The 15,728-nt window shown below is 38.0% G+C and overlaps 1 protein-coding gene across 1 annotated transcript in view; it reads left to right on the top strand.

Moving 5' to 3' along the window:
- The window catches only part of nudt14 (nudix (nucleoside diphosphate linked moiety X)-type motif 14), a 47,234-nt gene extending 31,896 nt beyond the window's left edge, over positions 1-15,338 (top strand). The window contains exons 3-6 of the mRNA XM_056264430.1: positions 1,258-1,322; positions 5,446-5,743; positions 13,307-14,516; positions 14,548-15,338. Coding sequence (XP_056120405.1) covers positions 1,258-1,322; positions 5,446-5,743; positions 13,307-13,556 — 613 coding nt within the window. The 3' untranslated portion in view covers positions 13,557-14,516; positions 14,548-15,338. The remainder of the gene's footprint in view (positions 1-1,257; positions 1,323-5,445; positions 5,744-13,306; positions 14,517-14,547) is intronic.
- Positions 15,339-15,728: the final 390 nt, after the last annotated feature.

Raw genomic sequence — 15,728 nt, 5'->3', positions numbered from 1 at the left:
AGGAGTGTGTGTGTGTGCATTCAGGCTGTGTGGGTAATATCTGGCAAGCATTCACCATGGGAAGGGCAGGGCTTCCTGCCTCTACGGACATATCCGCTTTCTCTACTCAAAGAGCCGTCTCGCTCTCCTTTGCCATCGAAACAATCACGTTAATACAACATATTATTATAGCAGATAAGGAACTGATCTGTGAAAATTGGCAAATCTTGCTCTCTAATAGTGTGGTCACATTTATCGTTTTTGACGAATTTCCCAGTCATTTCATTAGGAATCCAAGTGTTTATGAATTACGCATAAATGTGAAAAAGTTGGCCACACATTTGCAACATTGACCCACAAAAAAACTTAAATTGATACAGTCTATAGCAATGGTTTGTCTAGTCCAGCTCAGGGTGTGCCAGCATGGTATTTGTGAAGTTGGGCTAACGGATCTAGATAATATGATGCATGTATACACGTTAATGGTCTCAATGTTGTGTGCATGGCCCAAAAGACACATAAGTTGTGTTTAATAATTAAATATTTGATTATGCATAAGGCAGATGAAGACTGTGGCTCAACTACGTTAATAACGCTGTAGCTCGATTATAACAGCACATGTAAACACATACTTGGGTGTGTTTGGGAGCAACAGTGTGTACAAATTGTTTGATGTATTTGGTAGTCTTTTTCTCTTGGATCTCCGAAGTCAGTTTTTTTTTTTTTTTTTTCAGGTATGTGTTTTCCTGGTTGGAGAGTTGGGGAAGGATGCTGCTTGTATAAGTGTGAAAGTGCTGTACAGAGACACTCTGTCCTCTGACCTCCTGCCACGCTGAGCTATTAGCCAGTCTACTGAGGCCTGGCTATCCCAGTATGCTTCAGTGGATAAATCCTATTATACAGAGATCCTTAAGACGCAGGGATTTATTCTCTTCTTCTTAGAGCATTATGTTCAGTCTCAAACCGAGATAAAGTGAAAAGCCAAGACCACATCCAAGGTGTTAATCCTGGGTGATTTGTTGGGGCTTGATGGAGCAAGGGTGTCAATGTGCCTCTCTCTTTAACACACATGCTCATGTTCCCTAACTCTACCACTACTCTAAGCCTACCCAAGTTTTTGGATCAGTGGTGTTTGTTGTTGATCTTGCAGGACTGGATGCATTGATTAACGAGAAGGGAAGATATCCATTGTTGAGTACTGCTTCATGTGGAACCGCTTCTCCAAGTGACAACTTGGCTTCTAAATTCATTCCTCTTCCTTTTCTTTCCTCTCTCCAGTGTCTCTGTGCTGATTTTCAACACCACCTCACACTGTTTTATCCTGGTCAAGCAGTTCCGCCCAGGTAACGCCCTGCAGTTTTCCATGCTTGAATCTTTGATTTTGACTGATTTTAGATCTTGTTTTCTTCACACCAATTTAACGAATGTTCGATTTGTCTACATCCATGAGATCTTTGGAAGGCTGTAAGGTATTTTTCAATTACTGTAGATATCAGAGTTGTGCAAAATTCTGAAATGACTCCCTTTCAGAATCCTTAAAGGGATTCGGATCCTGATCCTGATCCTGGAACATTATTCCAATTAACCAAACAGATTTGAGGGACAAGTTTAAGGTTTAGGTGAAGTTTAGGCTTACAAGAAGGGTTAGGTGCTTCTATATCAGTGTTATTCACCTATCACAGGGGTAGGCAAGTTCGGTCCTAGAGAGCCGCTGTCCTGCAGAGTTTGGCTCCAACACTGAAAAAAACCTCTCCTGCCTATAGCCTTAGTAATCCTGAAGACATTGATTAGCTTGTTCAGGTGTGTTTGATTAAGGTTGGAACTAAATTCTGCAGGACAACGGCTCTCTAGGACCGAACTTGCCTACCCCTGACCTATCATTTCCCTCTGATTTTATGAGTAAGGTTAGGTTTACCTTAATCACAATTTCTTAATTAAAGTACACATTGCAGTTAGTCTTTGAATTGCAGTTCATTTTAATTCTGCCTCATTGAATTCGAATTGCAATGCTGCATCCCTTTTGTTCATTTCAAATTCAGGAATCGATTTGTAATTTAAAAACCATTCTCAATTCATTTCTTAATGTTGCTCAACCCTGTTAGATATATTCTTGGAGCCCCCCAAAAACAGAGAATGTGAGTAAAGCATCTATGTGAGGCTTGTCACACCTAAACTAATGTTTTTTTTTTTTTTTCATCTATCTGAGCTCTCCTACTAACCTAAGGTCCCCCTCATCCTACACAACCTTGGTGCCTGAGTGGGCCAGATAAATTCAAAACTTCCCTAAATCCATTTTTTTAATGATAAACTTAGATTTTGTAGCATGATTTCACAGCAGAACAACACCTCGACATACTGCATGCAAATGCTCTCACACATAGGCCTACTTAATTTAGACTGTATCTCATTACGGTGTTGTACTACACCCAGATCCCTCTGTTATCTCTACCTGAAAGAGACGAAGAAATGTTTTGTTCTGCTGCAGATTTTTAAAGTTAACCTTTTAAAAAAACATCTGATATGCAACAGATATCAGGTACCATTTTATAACTGCTGTTAGAGAGAAATGTTTGCTTGAAAATAACATGGATGATAGACTAGGAAAAAATAAGATTTATTTCTTCTAAGACAGATTAGAACCTTCCCACATCCATCAGGTAATTCTTCTGAAATGTGTAGTAGCACACAAAGGAATAAGCCACATATTAACCTATTGCAGTGTTCTCATAATGGGACATTTTTCATGTCGATGGTGGTCGTGCAAACAGAGCATTTTTCAGTGCTCTCTCTGAAGCTTTGGCCCTGCGCTACACTGTTACACTATTGTTCTATACATGCTCGCCAGGGACGGCGCCCTGCTTCTCAGAATGGAAGGAAAGCCTTGCATTGAAAGAGAGACGTCTTTCTACAGTTTTTTTTTTCTTTTCTGTAGTCTTCAAACAATGCTTCAAATGAAAAGGCAGGCCTTGTGCAGGGAAACATAAGAACAAGTCTTCTCAAGGATGGCTGTTCTTGAATTGAGCTCTCAGTCAGTCCCATATGTACAGTACATTCGTCTGAAGGGCGTAGTAGTTAAAGATCTGGGTAAAGATATCTGTAAGGTTGTAGGTTCAAACCCATGTGTGGTGAGCCATGAGTTGGGCACAGTTCTTAAGTAAAACTAAAACCATATAAAAAGTTCATTACTTGAAATAAGACAAACATTAACTGAAATAAAATAAAATATAAAAAAAACGTAAGCTTTCACCTAGTTGCAAATACAACTTAAACTTAATAAAAACTATATAGACATATTTAAAAAAAAAACTGATACAATTTACAAGAAGCACAACAAAATTGCAATTTTTTTTACAAAAATTAAGTTAAAGACAGAAATATATAAAAAAGATCTAATTTAAAGTATGATAGTAGTTTATCATTGATACTAAAATAAACTGTTTGGGCAAACATCTTTATTATTACTAGGTCAATAAGTCTGTTAAAATATCATATAATTTCCATTTTTTGACAAATTAGGTTGTTGTCTGAGGACACGTTTACATGACAATGATGTACTAAAAGCGGAAACGGTTTCCTTTGTTTTTTTGCGTACAGACGACAACGTTGTCAAAACGATCCCCGTTCACATGGATCCACAAAAATGATTAAAAACGCTGTATTTATGCCAGGCCAGTAGTTGGTGATGTCACTTTGTAAAGAAACATTACACGCCTATAGACTTAAAGGTGCCCTAGAATGTTTTTTTTTATTATTTTATAATGTTTCCTGGGTTACCCTTATAATGTTAGTATGTTTTTTAGATAAAAAATAATCATAATTTAGAAATAAAAGGCATTATTCCTAGCCTGCTTTTAGCCTCTGATTTGAACACTCTGTTTGAAGGGGCGTGTCTGCTGTGGGATTCAGTGTAACCGCGGCCACTGCTGTGATTGGCTGACATGCTTGCATATGAAATAGCAACGCATTACATGTGAAACTCTCTCGAATACTTTTACTACTGCTATTATACGTTTTTACTATAACAGCTATCGAGATTAACGAATCGTGAGATGTTTTTAAAGTATTTAGATCTATTCCCATCACATAAAATGTTGCCGTGATGAGCATTGAGCAGATGACAGTGTGTTGATCGCGAGAATGAAGATCTAATCATTGCAAAGCAGTTTCTGCACTCTCTCTGCTTTCACCAATGCAAACACGATGATGTAAATACAGTAAGAGCTTCGTTGTGCAGTAACGTGCGTCATTGATTTCATAACGAGTTTGGCAAGTGTCCAGATAAACTCGCGCTGTGTGGAAAGATTGTTCTTTGATCGCTTTCTGTATATAACTTGTTCACAATTTAAATACGATTATTTTCATCCTACTAAAAGAAACGATGTGAAGCTGATATTTTAGTCACTGGCTTGACTTACTGATGCATAAACAGTATTGAACGATTTTGAGAGAAAGATTACCTGTCTGAACTTGAACAATTACACATCAGAAAGTGTTGCTTGGTAGCTCGATCCGAGGCCAGCTCTGTATTGGCCCAAGTTGAGGAAACAGTCGGTGAAATGTTTGGAAATTTCCAGAGAAAATAAAATTAACCCATTGTTTCTTCAGAGGCTCAGATGAAGGAACTAAAAAATACTTTTGTGTTCATGTGTACATCCAAACACTGAGCAACTGCCATCCTTCGGCTGCGCTGTTCCGCCTGGCATTGAGGGCTGGCATTATGCAAATATTTGAAGGCGTACATATTAATGATCCCGACTATTGCGTCACAGTCGGTATTGTGTGGAGAACCGACCGTTTTTCAGGGGTGTTTTTCATAAACGTGAATTAAACGAGAACGCAAAAACAGTCCAGTGTCATGTCCATGCACTGAACTCTTGTTATTTGACTATACCAAGGTAAATTCAATTTTGAATTATAGGTCACCTTTAACGTATAATATGCATGCGCATGACGTCACCATTTTCACAAGTTCATGTTTTAAACCAGTTTTCAAAATTTAGCATTTTCAGGCCCCCAAAACGCCATCGTCGTGTAAATGAACGGCCAAAACTCATAAAAAGTTTGTTTTTTGACTCACCAAAAAACACTGTTTTAAATAAATAATTCTGGATATTTGTATAAAAACAACAAAAAGTATATTTTACAACATTTTTGAAAATAATGATTCCATGCATTTATGATTTTAGTATATTATGTTATTATTATAAGGTGACAGTTACACAAAAAAAAAAACATTCTTAGTCATCAAATTTAAACTTGTCTTAAAGTTTTCAAAACCGTATGAATGTGAAGACTTTTTTTGTCTTAAGATTCTTGTTCTCACACACGTGCCTACATGATCTAAAACACTATATTTGAGACCTCATCAATCAAAGTGTTTGTGCACTCAGATATTTCCTCATCTACAGTATCTTTGTGTTTAAAAGCACTCTTGAACGATGAGTGACACGTCTTACTTCTTCCCAGCTGTATACATGAGCGAATGGGAGCGGAGCAAACCTAAGCCCCTGCAGCCTACGGAGGAAGAGTCAGCAGAACCCGCACCAACAGAAGCTAAAGTCCCGGAAGAGAACCAAGCAGGGGACTCAAGCGAAGAGACATCAAGCCATCAACCTCCAGCTTCGGCTGGTGTGACCTACGAGCTTTGCGCAGGCTTGGTGGACAAACCCAACCTTTCTCTAGAGGAGATTGCCAGGCAGGAAGTGCTGGAAGAGTGCGGATATGATGTGCCGGTCACTAAACTGAGAAAGATCACGTCATACAGGTGAGAACCAATCTAAAATAAGTAACATTTCTGATAGTCTGGCTAATTCATTGGCGTAATTCACACGTGAAGTTAGAGAGCAATCACTCCAAAGCATTTACTTGTAGGCCCATGTGATGCAGATCAAGCAGCTACATTGTGATGAGAAATGTCATCACATTAAATTTCAATAGGTTTATGGTTAAAGGTTATTTCTTGTCAATGGTGTCAGATGTAAAGTATTTTGGTGATGTCAATGAGTTTAAAATACTTACTGAGATGATTGATTGATTGTATTGTCTATTTTTGTTTTTCTGTTGGCTTGTTGAAGCACCTTAATTTCCCCTCTGGGATTAATAAAGGAAGTCTAATTCTAAAGTATTTTGGTGATGTCAAAGCTGCTGCTTGTGCATGGATAATAATGGATGTGGGAAAGTAAATCTGGAAATTTAGCAGCTTTCAGGTGTGAAAGTGGCTAAAAATAACACAAGCAGTCGTAAGTGATACACTGATAATGAAACAAGTCGTGAGGTTTACTCAGGCTTTTTTACTTTCTTTATTAGATGACTCTCTGGAATACTTCTGATTGGTCAATCACAGCATTCTGCAGTCAGCCTGATGACCCTATCGAGGTTTATTTGTCATATATATATATATATGACCCTATCGAGATTATTTTGTCATATATATATAATCGTCCCGAACCGTCACAGTACGGACATCACAGTGTGCATACAATCTGACGACGAATACAGTCAGTCACAGGCGATCCACACTACAATCCAGAACGGTGCACGCGTGGTAATGCAACGCTGTTTGCTAACTGCCACAACAGGAAAAAGAACAGAAGAAGAAGAGGCGATCTATGCACCAACCCGAAACAAGAGTTCAGATGGCACACAAGAGCTTCCTAGTAGCCTCTACGCAGAATATCAATACATTTTTCGTATGCGCTCTACTAACATAACAGAAAGGAAACTGGGACATCAAAAAGCGGCATCTTGTTTCTTTTCTTTATTTTACAAAATCACAATGTTTTATTTTTATTGTGAGTGTACACAAATAAAAACAGACCCTTTACAGTTACTCTTATCTGTATGACCATAGATGATGGAGTATTTTAAGTTGTGTCCACTGCTATAATGAGGGGGTTGGTGGGCAGACGACATAATCCAGATGTACCAATCACCGGATCTAGGCAGAAAAAGACTACAGGAGTGCAAAAACTAATCTCTGCACAAGTTATATTTTTATACTTTTATAACACAAAAGATGCTTATGCAAGAGTGCATTCTGTTTACTGTTTAGTGCTTAATACACTAAAGGAGTCTTTTCTGTATCAACTACCTCAGGGGGGACTAAATGCCACAAGTTGGAGCAAACTGTAATTTGCACTACTATCTGTTCAAAATAAATAAAAAGAAACCTAGCATTGGGGATTTGTTGCTTTTTCCTGTTGTACCGAACTCAAATCGAACCGTGACCCCAAAACTGAGGTACGTATTGAACCGTGAGTTCTGTGTACGATACACCCCTTATGTATATACTACTTTAATACTATTACTATCAGTAAGATTTTTTTGAAAGACATTTATAATTTTACAGAAGATTTTGGTTTCAAATGAATGCAGTTGTTTTGAACGTCCTATTCTCAACATATTAGAATGATAGGATCATGAGACACTAAAGACTAAAGTAATGGCTGCTGAATATTCAGCTTTGCCATCACAGGAATAAATAACATTTTATAATGTATTAAAAAAAGAAAAGAAAATATACCTGTTACTAAGATCGGTCGATTGGATCACAAATAGACGAAGCAGACACGTACCCGTTTACACCTGGTGTATTAACCCGTCTCTTTTGTCCACTAGTTTCAACCACTTCTGTCCTGATATCTTTATTTTATTTTTATTTCTTTTTTTCAAATCTTTCAATCTTTTTTTCGATCTAATGGACAAAATAAGCTCACACAACTTTACATATGAACATGCCTGGAGACGACGGGGGAAAAAAACACGGAGAACAGCAGCTTTCGTTTAATAGTTTTTGCTCTGACAGCCGCAAGACCACGCCGAACGCTGTGAGTGTGTGTTAGAAATCAGGAATGGTGAGAGAACATTGAGCTTGGTATGTTTTTGGCTTCAAACCAAACTTGGGTCTTCTGCAAACAAAGTTTAAATCATGTCTGGCTAGCGCGCTTCCCATAATGTTTAGGCATTAGGTCAGTAGGCGTAGAGTAGGCTCTTTTGTTGCTGTTCGAACGCATTCAACCACATGAGTGTTTACACTACGAAAGCAATCCGGTCGAAATGCGTTTTCGACCACCTCTGGAAGTAGTCGAAAGTGGAAAAACTCAAAACGCTTACACCCCGTTTACACCTTTATTTAGTGTTGTCCACTTGTGACCCAATCAACCAAAACGCATCGTAATGCCAGGTGTAAACAGGGCCTGTGAGCATAAGAGACTTCTTTCAGAAACATATAAAAAAAAAAAACTTACTGACCCCAAACTTTTGAATGGTTGTTTATAGAGAGTGTGTGAGAGAGGAATGTATACATGTCTGCTAATATGCACTTTGCCATGACTGACATACATTTTTATCTTGTTTCCCAATTTAATATTTAACCTTCATCTTGATCATTGGCTGGTAAACCCCCAGAGGAAAGAACCTCAGATAAAGTATTCAGGGGTTAATTGTGTCACAATCTCATCTGTAAAGAAAGATGAAACAGTGCTGCATTATGCTCTTATCAGTCTTCATTGAGGAGACTGTCGTAAACCCCTGCCGCCTCGCACCTGCCAGAGTCACACCACCTGTGTGTGTGTGTGTGTGTGTGTGTGTGTGTGTGTGTGTGTGTGAGCCTGCAACATCTGCATGTTGCTGTTTGTGACCTGTGCCACAGCCATCTCTGATTTGCTAAAATACCACATGGAGTCACAAAGCATCCTCCTCTCAAATGAACACACAGACACAGTTTAGACGCACCTGCTGACTGCACTGCACCATCATAAACACCTGCTGCACCTGCTGCTTTTATGGACATATTTGGGGACATGAAGGAATGCAGAAAGTGGATGACCTACTTCTGATTGTGTTACTCAGTGAAAATTGTTACACAATGAATTATTACACTTTTTTTTTCCTTTTCCACATAATTAGAAACCAGAGGGAACAAGAAATGTTGTGGGAAAGTGGATGAGGAAATGACGCATTGTCCATATATGCATTTACATTAACCTCTAGATCAAGGCACTAACCAGAGATTGTGTTCAATCAGTTTAAGATTTTTTTTCCTTCACTGACATTTATCATTAAAATACAATTCTTAACCTCATTGCCACTTTCTATCCTGATATATACACCCTGACTGGATAAAATGTAGCTTCTCTTAGTACCTATCTAGGTACAAACTGACAGGCCTCTTAGGGTGTTTTCACACCTGAGAGTCCCCATCAAGGTCCGAACCAAAGTTCATGTTTTACTTTTGATACATTTTATACATTCGGTAAGTTTTGGTTTGGTTTCACATTGCAATTATGCGAGTGCACTAAAGAACTTTACATGACATTTGCGTCCTGTCGTCATCATCTATGTGGGCTGCATCTTGACATTGATTGGTTTGTAAACGGACGTGCGTCTGACGTCAGCCAGCGTGTTGTCAGTCAATTCGGCGGGTAACTTTGACAACAATGAATGAACAGACGTATATCGTTGCCACTATACTGTAAAGCACCAACTATACTCGAGGCTAGTTCAAATTCGCCAAATGAACGTCCTCGTTGTGCGAACATTTTATCGTCGCCAGCAGGAAAGGAGGAGAACACTGCAAACAATCCTGCGAGAGCAGCGAACTACTTATGTCGTATGTCGACCATATTTCAATTAAAACCCTTGTCTTCTCCTCTCCCCATGGCTACCACGGCTCATTCGGCTATCTCTGCTTTCTTCTTCGGCTATGCGAGAACCACCGGAACTTCCTGTAAAAGGTCTGAAAGTCCGAACCATACAGAAAATGCTTTCAAATTAGTAGAAACGAACCAAACCTTTGTTTAGTTTGATCCGGACCGAGACTACCTCTTTTCATCGGAACCAATTTCGTCTGTTTGGTCCGGACCGTGGTCCGGGGGAGGTTTCACACCTGTAATTTTGATTCGGACCAAACTGAAAAGTCTGAAAGTCCGGACCAAACAAGGTAGGTGTGAAAAGGGCCCTTAGATCATCAAACCAGTGGCTGACTTGAGACTAAATCATGTCCCAAACCAAATTGAATGGTAGTCTTAGCTCGTTGTTCTAATATCACTGCACATAGGTCAATATTTATCCTTATTTGCATATATTTAAATATACGCTACCATTTGGGGTCTATACGATTTTTTAAGTCTCTTATGCTCACCAAGGCTGCATTTATTTGAAAACTAAAAACTAATGTTGTGAAATGTCATTCCAATTTAAAACAACCATTTTCTTTTGTTAATGTTTTTTTTTTTAATGGCATTTTGGCACAGAATAATGGCACAAAGCTGAATTTTCAGCCTTATTACTCCAGTCTTCAGTGCCACATGATCCTTCAGAAATCATTCTAATATGCTGATTTCACACATGTAAATGTTAAAAACAGTTGTGCTGCACAATGTTTTTGTGGAAATTGATACATTTTTTCAGGATTCTTTGATGAATAGAAACTTTAAAACAACAATGTTTATTTGAATGAATGGCAGTCTAAATGTGACTTGACTTAAAGGGTCAGTTCACCCAAAAATGAAGATTCTGTCAGTAATTACTCACCCTCATGTTGTTGCAACCCCGTAAGACTTTTGTTTATCTTCGGAACACAAATTAAGATATTTTTGATTAAATCTGAGAGCTGGACCACTCCTCCATCTAAAGGGGATCTAAACTGGCCGGCCCAAAAGTTATGAAAGACGTCGTTAAAATAGTCCGAGTGACTACAGTGGCTCAATCTTAAGTTTATCAAACGACGAGAATACTTATTGTGCGCAAAAAAGCAAACAAAAATAGCGACTTTATTCAACTATTCATTTCCTTCTCTGTGGGCCTCGACATTTCACATAGTGGAACTGCGCAACGCTTCTAGGTTGCACGTCACACGTAGGCTCACTATTGGCCGACGCTGGTCATGTGTGTGATGCGTGTGACGTACAACCTAGAAGCTTTGCGTAGTTTCACTACGTGAAATGTCGAGGCTCACAGAGAAGGAAATGAATAGTTGAATAAAGTCGTTATTTTTGTTGTTTTTTGTGCACAAAAAGTATTCTCGTCGTTCGATAAACTTAAGATTGAGCCACTGTAGTCACTCGGACTATTTTAACGATGTCTTTCATAACTTTTGGGCCGTTCAGTTTAGATCCCTTAAGAAGTGTATGGAGGAGAGATCCAGCTCTCAGATTTAATCAAAAATATCTTAATTTGTGTTCCGAAGATGAATGAAAGTCTTACGGGGTTGGAACAACATGAGGGTGAGTAATTAATGACAGAATTTTTGGGTGAACTAACCCTTTAACATCTGTGTGCAAGACATTCCTTACCATGTAAACATTCAAGTTGTGCTCATAGTCAGAGAGTAACTTCATAGACATTTAAAGGTAAAGTATGTATTTTTAGAAAATATTCCAACTTGCGCAGACAACTAAGCAAGCAATTTGTAGGTTAATTCTTCCAATAATTGTAAACACTGGCTCTATCAAAACATTGTTTATGTAATTATTTTTGCAGTTCTGTTTACTTAGTATCACAGAAATTAAGCCAAGTTATTTTGGGCAGTACTGAAGGAACAGGAGTAATTTGCATTGCATTTACAATTTGCAAAATGTAGATTCTTGACCATCATCATAATAAAGTTAAAATTACATTTGTATAGCTTAACTACCTCCTAAACTTTCTCCTAAAGAGAGGAAGGAGCTGTATTCTATCTTTTATGTTGAAACCATTGTGAAACTGGAATTGTCCAAAGATTTATTAGAAAACGATATCTTCTGGGCCCATAAGTGCGCCATGCAGGGTGGCTTCAGAATAGTTAATTTGTCACATCTTGTCTCCATTCTCTAAGGAGTGGATGTCAGCATTTTTCATTGGTAACAGACACAGTGTCCTGGAGATTCTCGTGAAATTCGTCCTCTCAGATGTAGAGTTAAGTTTTGCAACGCACTCATTGTGGTTAGTTTAAACTCATCCTAAGTGATTGCCTGGGCTTGTTCCATTTTTACCTCCTCTGGCCATCATCCATCAGTTTGATGGTATGCAGGCATCACGGCCTTGTAATTTTCTTCCATATTTCATAAGCTGGAAGCTTCACATCTCTGTAATGCTCTCATGGTGTTAGGGAGATCTCCATGGTGACGTCTCCATGACAGAGTCTCAGGTGAGGTTACTCCTCAGCCACAGTGGAGCTTACCGGATAGCTGTTTACTAAGGTATGAGAGGTCTTGCTTCATGCCTTCAGGTCCTCGCAGTAGACCCCTTTGCCCATGCCTAGTCCTCATTGTACAAAAGCAATTTCACAAGAGCTGCTTGAATGGTGGATGTCTCCTCATCTATACATCCCTAATGGGTTTCAGAATCGTCATTGAATAGATGGGAATTATTTTCATGTAGCATAATTTATTTTTGCTCATTAAGTGACTTAAATGGCAGCCAGTTCACTTGCCTGCCATCTTGGTAACACCCCTGGTCAAATAGTTTTCAAGTTGGTAATAAGCATTCAGGTATCTGAATGTGGAAAAACCATTTATTAAGCTGTTTGCCAAGATTACATTTCAATATCATCTCAAATCAGGAGTTAAATGTGACTACACTGGTACAGAATGTAACCTCTATTTTAGCAAAATGTTTACTTCTTTAGCTTAAATTATGCAAAAAAAACAAAAAAAATGACTAAGCTGTTTGTCCACATTTAAAATAAGGAATAAAATCTAACAATAAGTGTTACGTATGGAATGGCTTCTGTGGTAGGTCCTACCTAGACTGGGATGGAACTACTTCAGACGCAGAAAGCAAATCTGCCCACGGAAAGACAGGGAAATCGTGGAAGAATAAAGAGTACACATATGGGATTACCAAGGAGGAATCACAACACATGGGGCATTAGCATTTAGCATTCGCATTTATTTAATCAACGTGTGGCTTCTTTAGCTTAAAGGGATAGTTCACCCAAAAATGAAAATCCTGTCATCATTTACTCACCCTCAAGTTGTTCCAACCCTGTATGAGTTTCTTTCTTCTGCTGAACACAAAAGAAGATATTTTGAAGAATGCAGGAAACCAAACAGTTGACTTCCATAGTATTTTTTTCCCCATACTATGGAAGGCAATGGGGTCCATCAACTGTTTGGTAAACCATATTCTTTAAAAAATATCTTCTTTTGTGTTCAGCAGAAGAAAGAAATTCATACAGGCTTGGAACAACTTGAGGGTGTGTAAAAGATGACAGGATTTACATTTTTGGGTGAAGTATCCCTTTAAATCAGGCATTCATAGTTTATAGCTGCAGTGCCTTGTGAAGGAAAACTGAAGTGTTCTCGGATTGCTCTTTTTGAGTCCCTTGTGCTTTCCTCCCCCACAGGTCAGGAGTCGGAGTGACTGGATCGAAGCAGACTATGTTCTACGCAGAGGTGTCCGATGAGAATTGCGTCGGAGAGGGAGGAGGTAAACCCCAAGAGGGCGAATTGATCGAGGTGGTCAAAGTGCCCCTGCACGAAGCCATGACCTTCGCCTTTGACGAGAGCATCCCGAAAACAATGGGTGTCATTTTCAGCTTCATCTGGTTCCACAGCAACATGTCACCGAAGTACAAGATCTCCACTAATGTGTAACGTAACAGTTCCAAGCCATCCTCTGAAATACAAGTCATTACATACATTTTTATACGTAGTAATCAAAATGGTCACTAACTGTTCATTTTTTTCGGGGTATTTCTTACACTTTTATCTGTTCGTTGTGGTTCTAGCTATTGTCTTATTTCAAACTGAAGCAGCACTTTTGTGCTACCAGCTTTCCACGGGAGCTGACACATCCCAATCGGTTAACCATAGAACTGAAGATGTTCATTGAGAGTTTGTTTTGTGTAACCGAATGCTTTGTTTTAAACATGTCAGGAATTTCAGCCAGCCATTTGAAATCACACCACAGCCCTTAAAGACTTTGTAACGGGGATCTTTTCCACTCTTGTTAGAGAGGGACAGATCTGAAAGACCGTGTTGATACCATCAGAGAGAGAACATCAGACCTGGATCATTCGCAATTGAAGCTGTACAATGTGGTCAGAAAGGGACAGTATATAGCCATATTCCAATTTTGCTGTTTAGAATAACAACACTAATTTTTGAAATAAATAAGCAAGTAAATAATCACAATAACGAATTTGAGTTTTATGTAAACAACACAGGCAGCTACCCAAACGAGCCACTTCTTGAAAACAATCATTGACAGAAAAACAATTACGCTCTTGCATATATCTCAGGTCCAAAGCTGACTTTGGGAAATTCAGGGTTAGTGACAATGCTGAAAAATACTGAAGTGTTTTTTTTATTGCCGCTTAACATTAAGTTGATATTCTAAGTGTGTTTTTGCACAGAATTTATGAAATATCTACTACAAAAACCTAAAGTATGAGTACAGTGCTAGTACTACAGGTTTAAAGCTGCTTTGCCATAATCATAATCTTAACTGAAACAACGTTCTGACTTCTTTCAGAACTTATGGAATAGACTATATTAGGGGTGCATGAGCTTGCCTGCTGAAAAAGTAGAAATTATTTTCAAACACCATGTAGTGTCAGAAGCCTGGTACCTCTCAAAGTCACAGGAACAAAAAGTATTGGCTTTCTAAAGTCCATGGATTACTATACTTGAAAATCATTTGTATTACTGTTGCGGTTTACTGTATGAATATATAGGGTGATTACTATAAATGCTTGAATATAATCAATATACCCTCAATATTCTCCATGATACCTCCAAGATTTGAGAGGCTGCTTGTAACTTCACTTACAAATTTTTTAAGGTGAGCTGAAGCTTTCTGAATCAGATTCTTGCTCTTAATTCAGTTCAAATTCTCTTAAGCACAAAGCATTCACTAGTTTAATTGATCGATCGATCGATCTATCAATCAATCATTTTTCCTATATCTTGTTGGCTTAATTATTTTGTGAAGGATATTGAAGTGCACAAACATTTGTTAATGCTTTCTTTGTTCTTGTCTTGACAACTATCACCTCCATGTTAAATAAATTCAATATTATCAGCTGATTGGATCTTATTGTAAAGCATTTCCTCTGTCCTATCACTGTATTTGGTCTATATTCTGTTGTGATTGAGTGTTATAACTTTATCAATACATATGGTCAATGTGCTAATTTACAAGTTACCATGTTCATATAATCAGACAAAAAGAGTGTTGTGGGAAGGACAAACAGGATTGATTTGGTCCACAATGACAGTGTTTTTAACTTTAAGCACTCCTTTTAAAGTATGCAAATGAGACATTTAAGAATTATGCATTTGTTTTGGGAGCATTATTTCTTATCACGATGCCTCAGATATCATCCCCTCATTTTCTTAATCTCTTCTTATAAAATAAACTCTAAATTTCTTTGAGTGTTTTGTACGTTTTTCTCAGGATAGGGCTTTTTTTTTTTTATTAATAAGTTGTTGATTTATTGTCATGTGCCACTGTTACTAATGCTTGTTTTTCCGACTATCTCAAGAGAGGTGCTCTTATGTCTTTATATATCTTTTTTTCTTTTCTTTTTTCTTTCTTTTTTTTTTGATCTCACAAAAGTTGTTTAACTGATTGTTTTCATGGCACCGCGAACAAATATATATATATATATATATATATTTCAATTATGTAATATATATATACGTAACTTTTGACATTTGAAAATATATATATATATTTCAAAAATGAAATATTGCATGTGCACTCTGTATTACATTGATCTGCATTCAGTTTAAATGAATAAAAAGGTTCCTGCCTTAGGTCAT

This window comes from Rhinichthys klamathensis, unplaced genomic scaffold (assembly GCF_029890125.1).
Source record: "Rhinichthys klamathensis goyatoka isolate OS25496 unplaced genomic scaffold, OSU_Roscu_1.1 h1tg000221l_1, whole genome shotgun sequence".
Lineage (NCBI taxonomy): Eukaryota > Metazoa > Chordata > Actinopteri > Cypriniformes > Leuciscidae > Rhinichthys > Rhinichthys klamathensis.
This window is presented reverse-complemented; position numbering and strand designations above follow the sequence as displayed.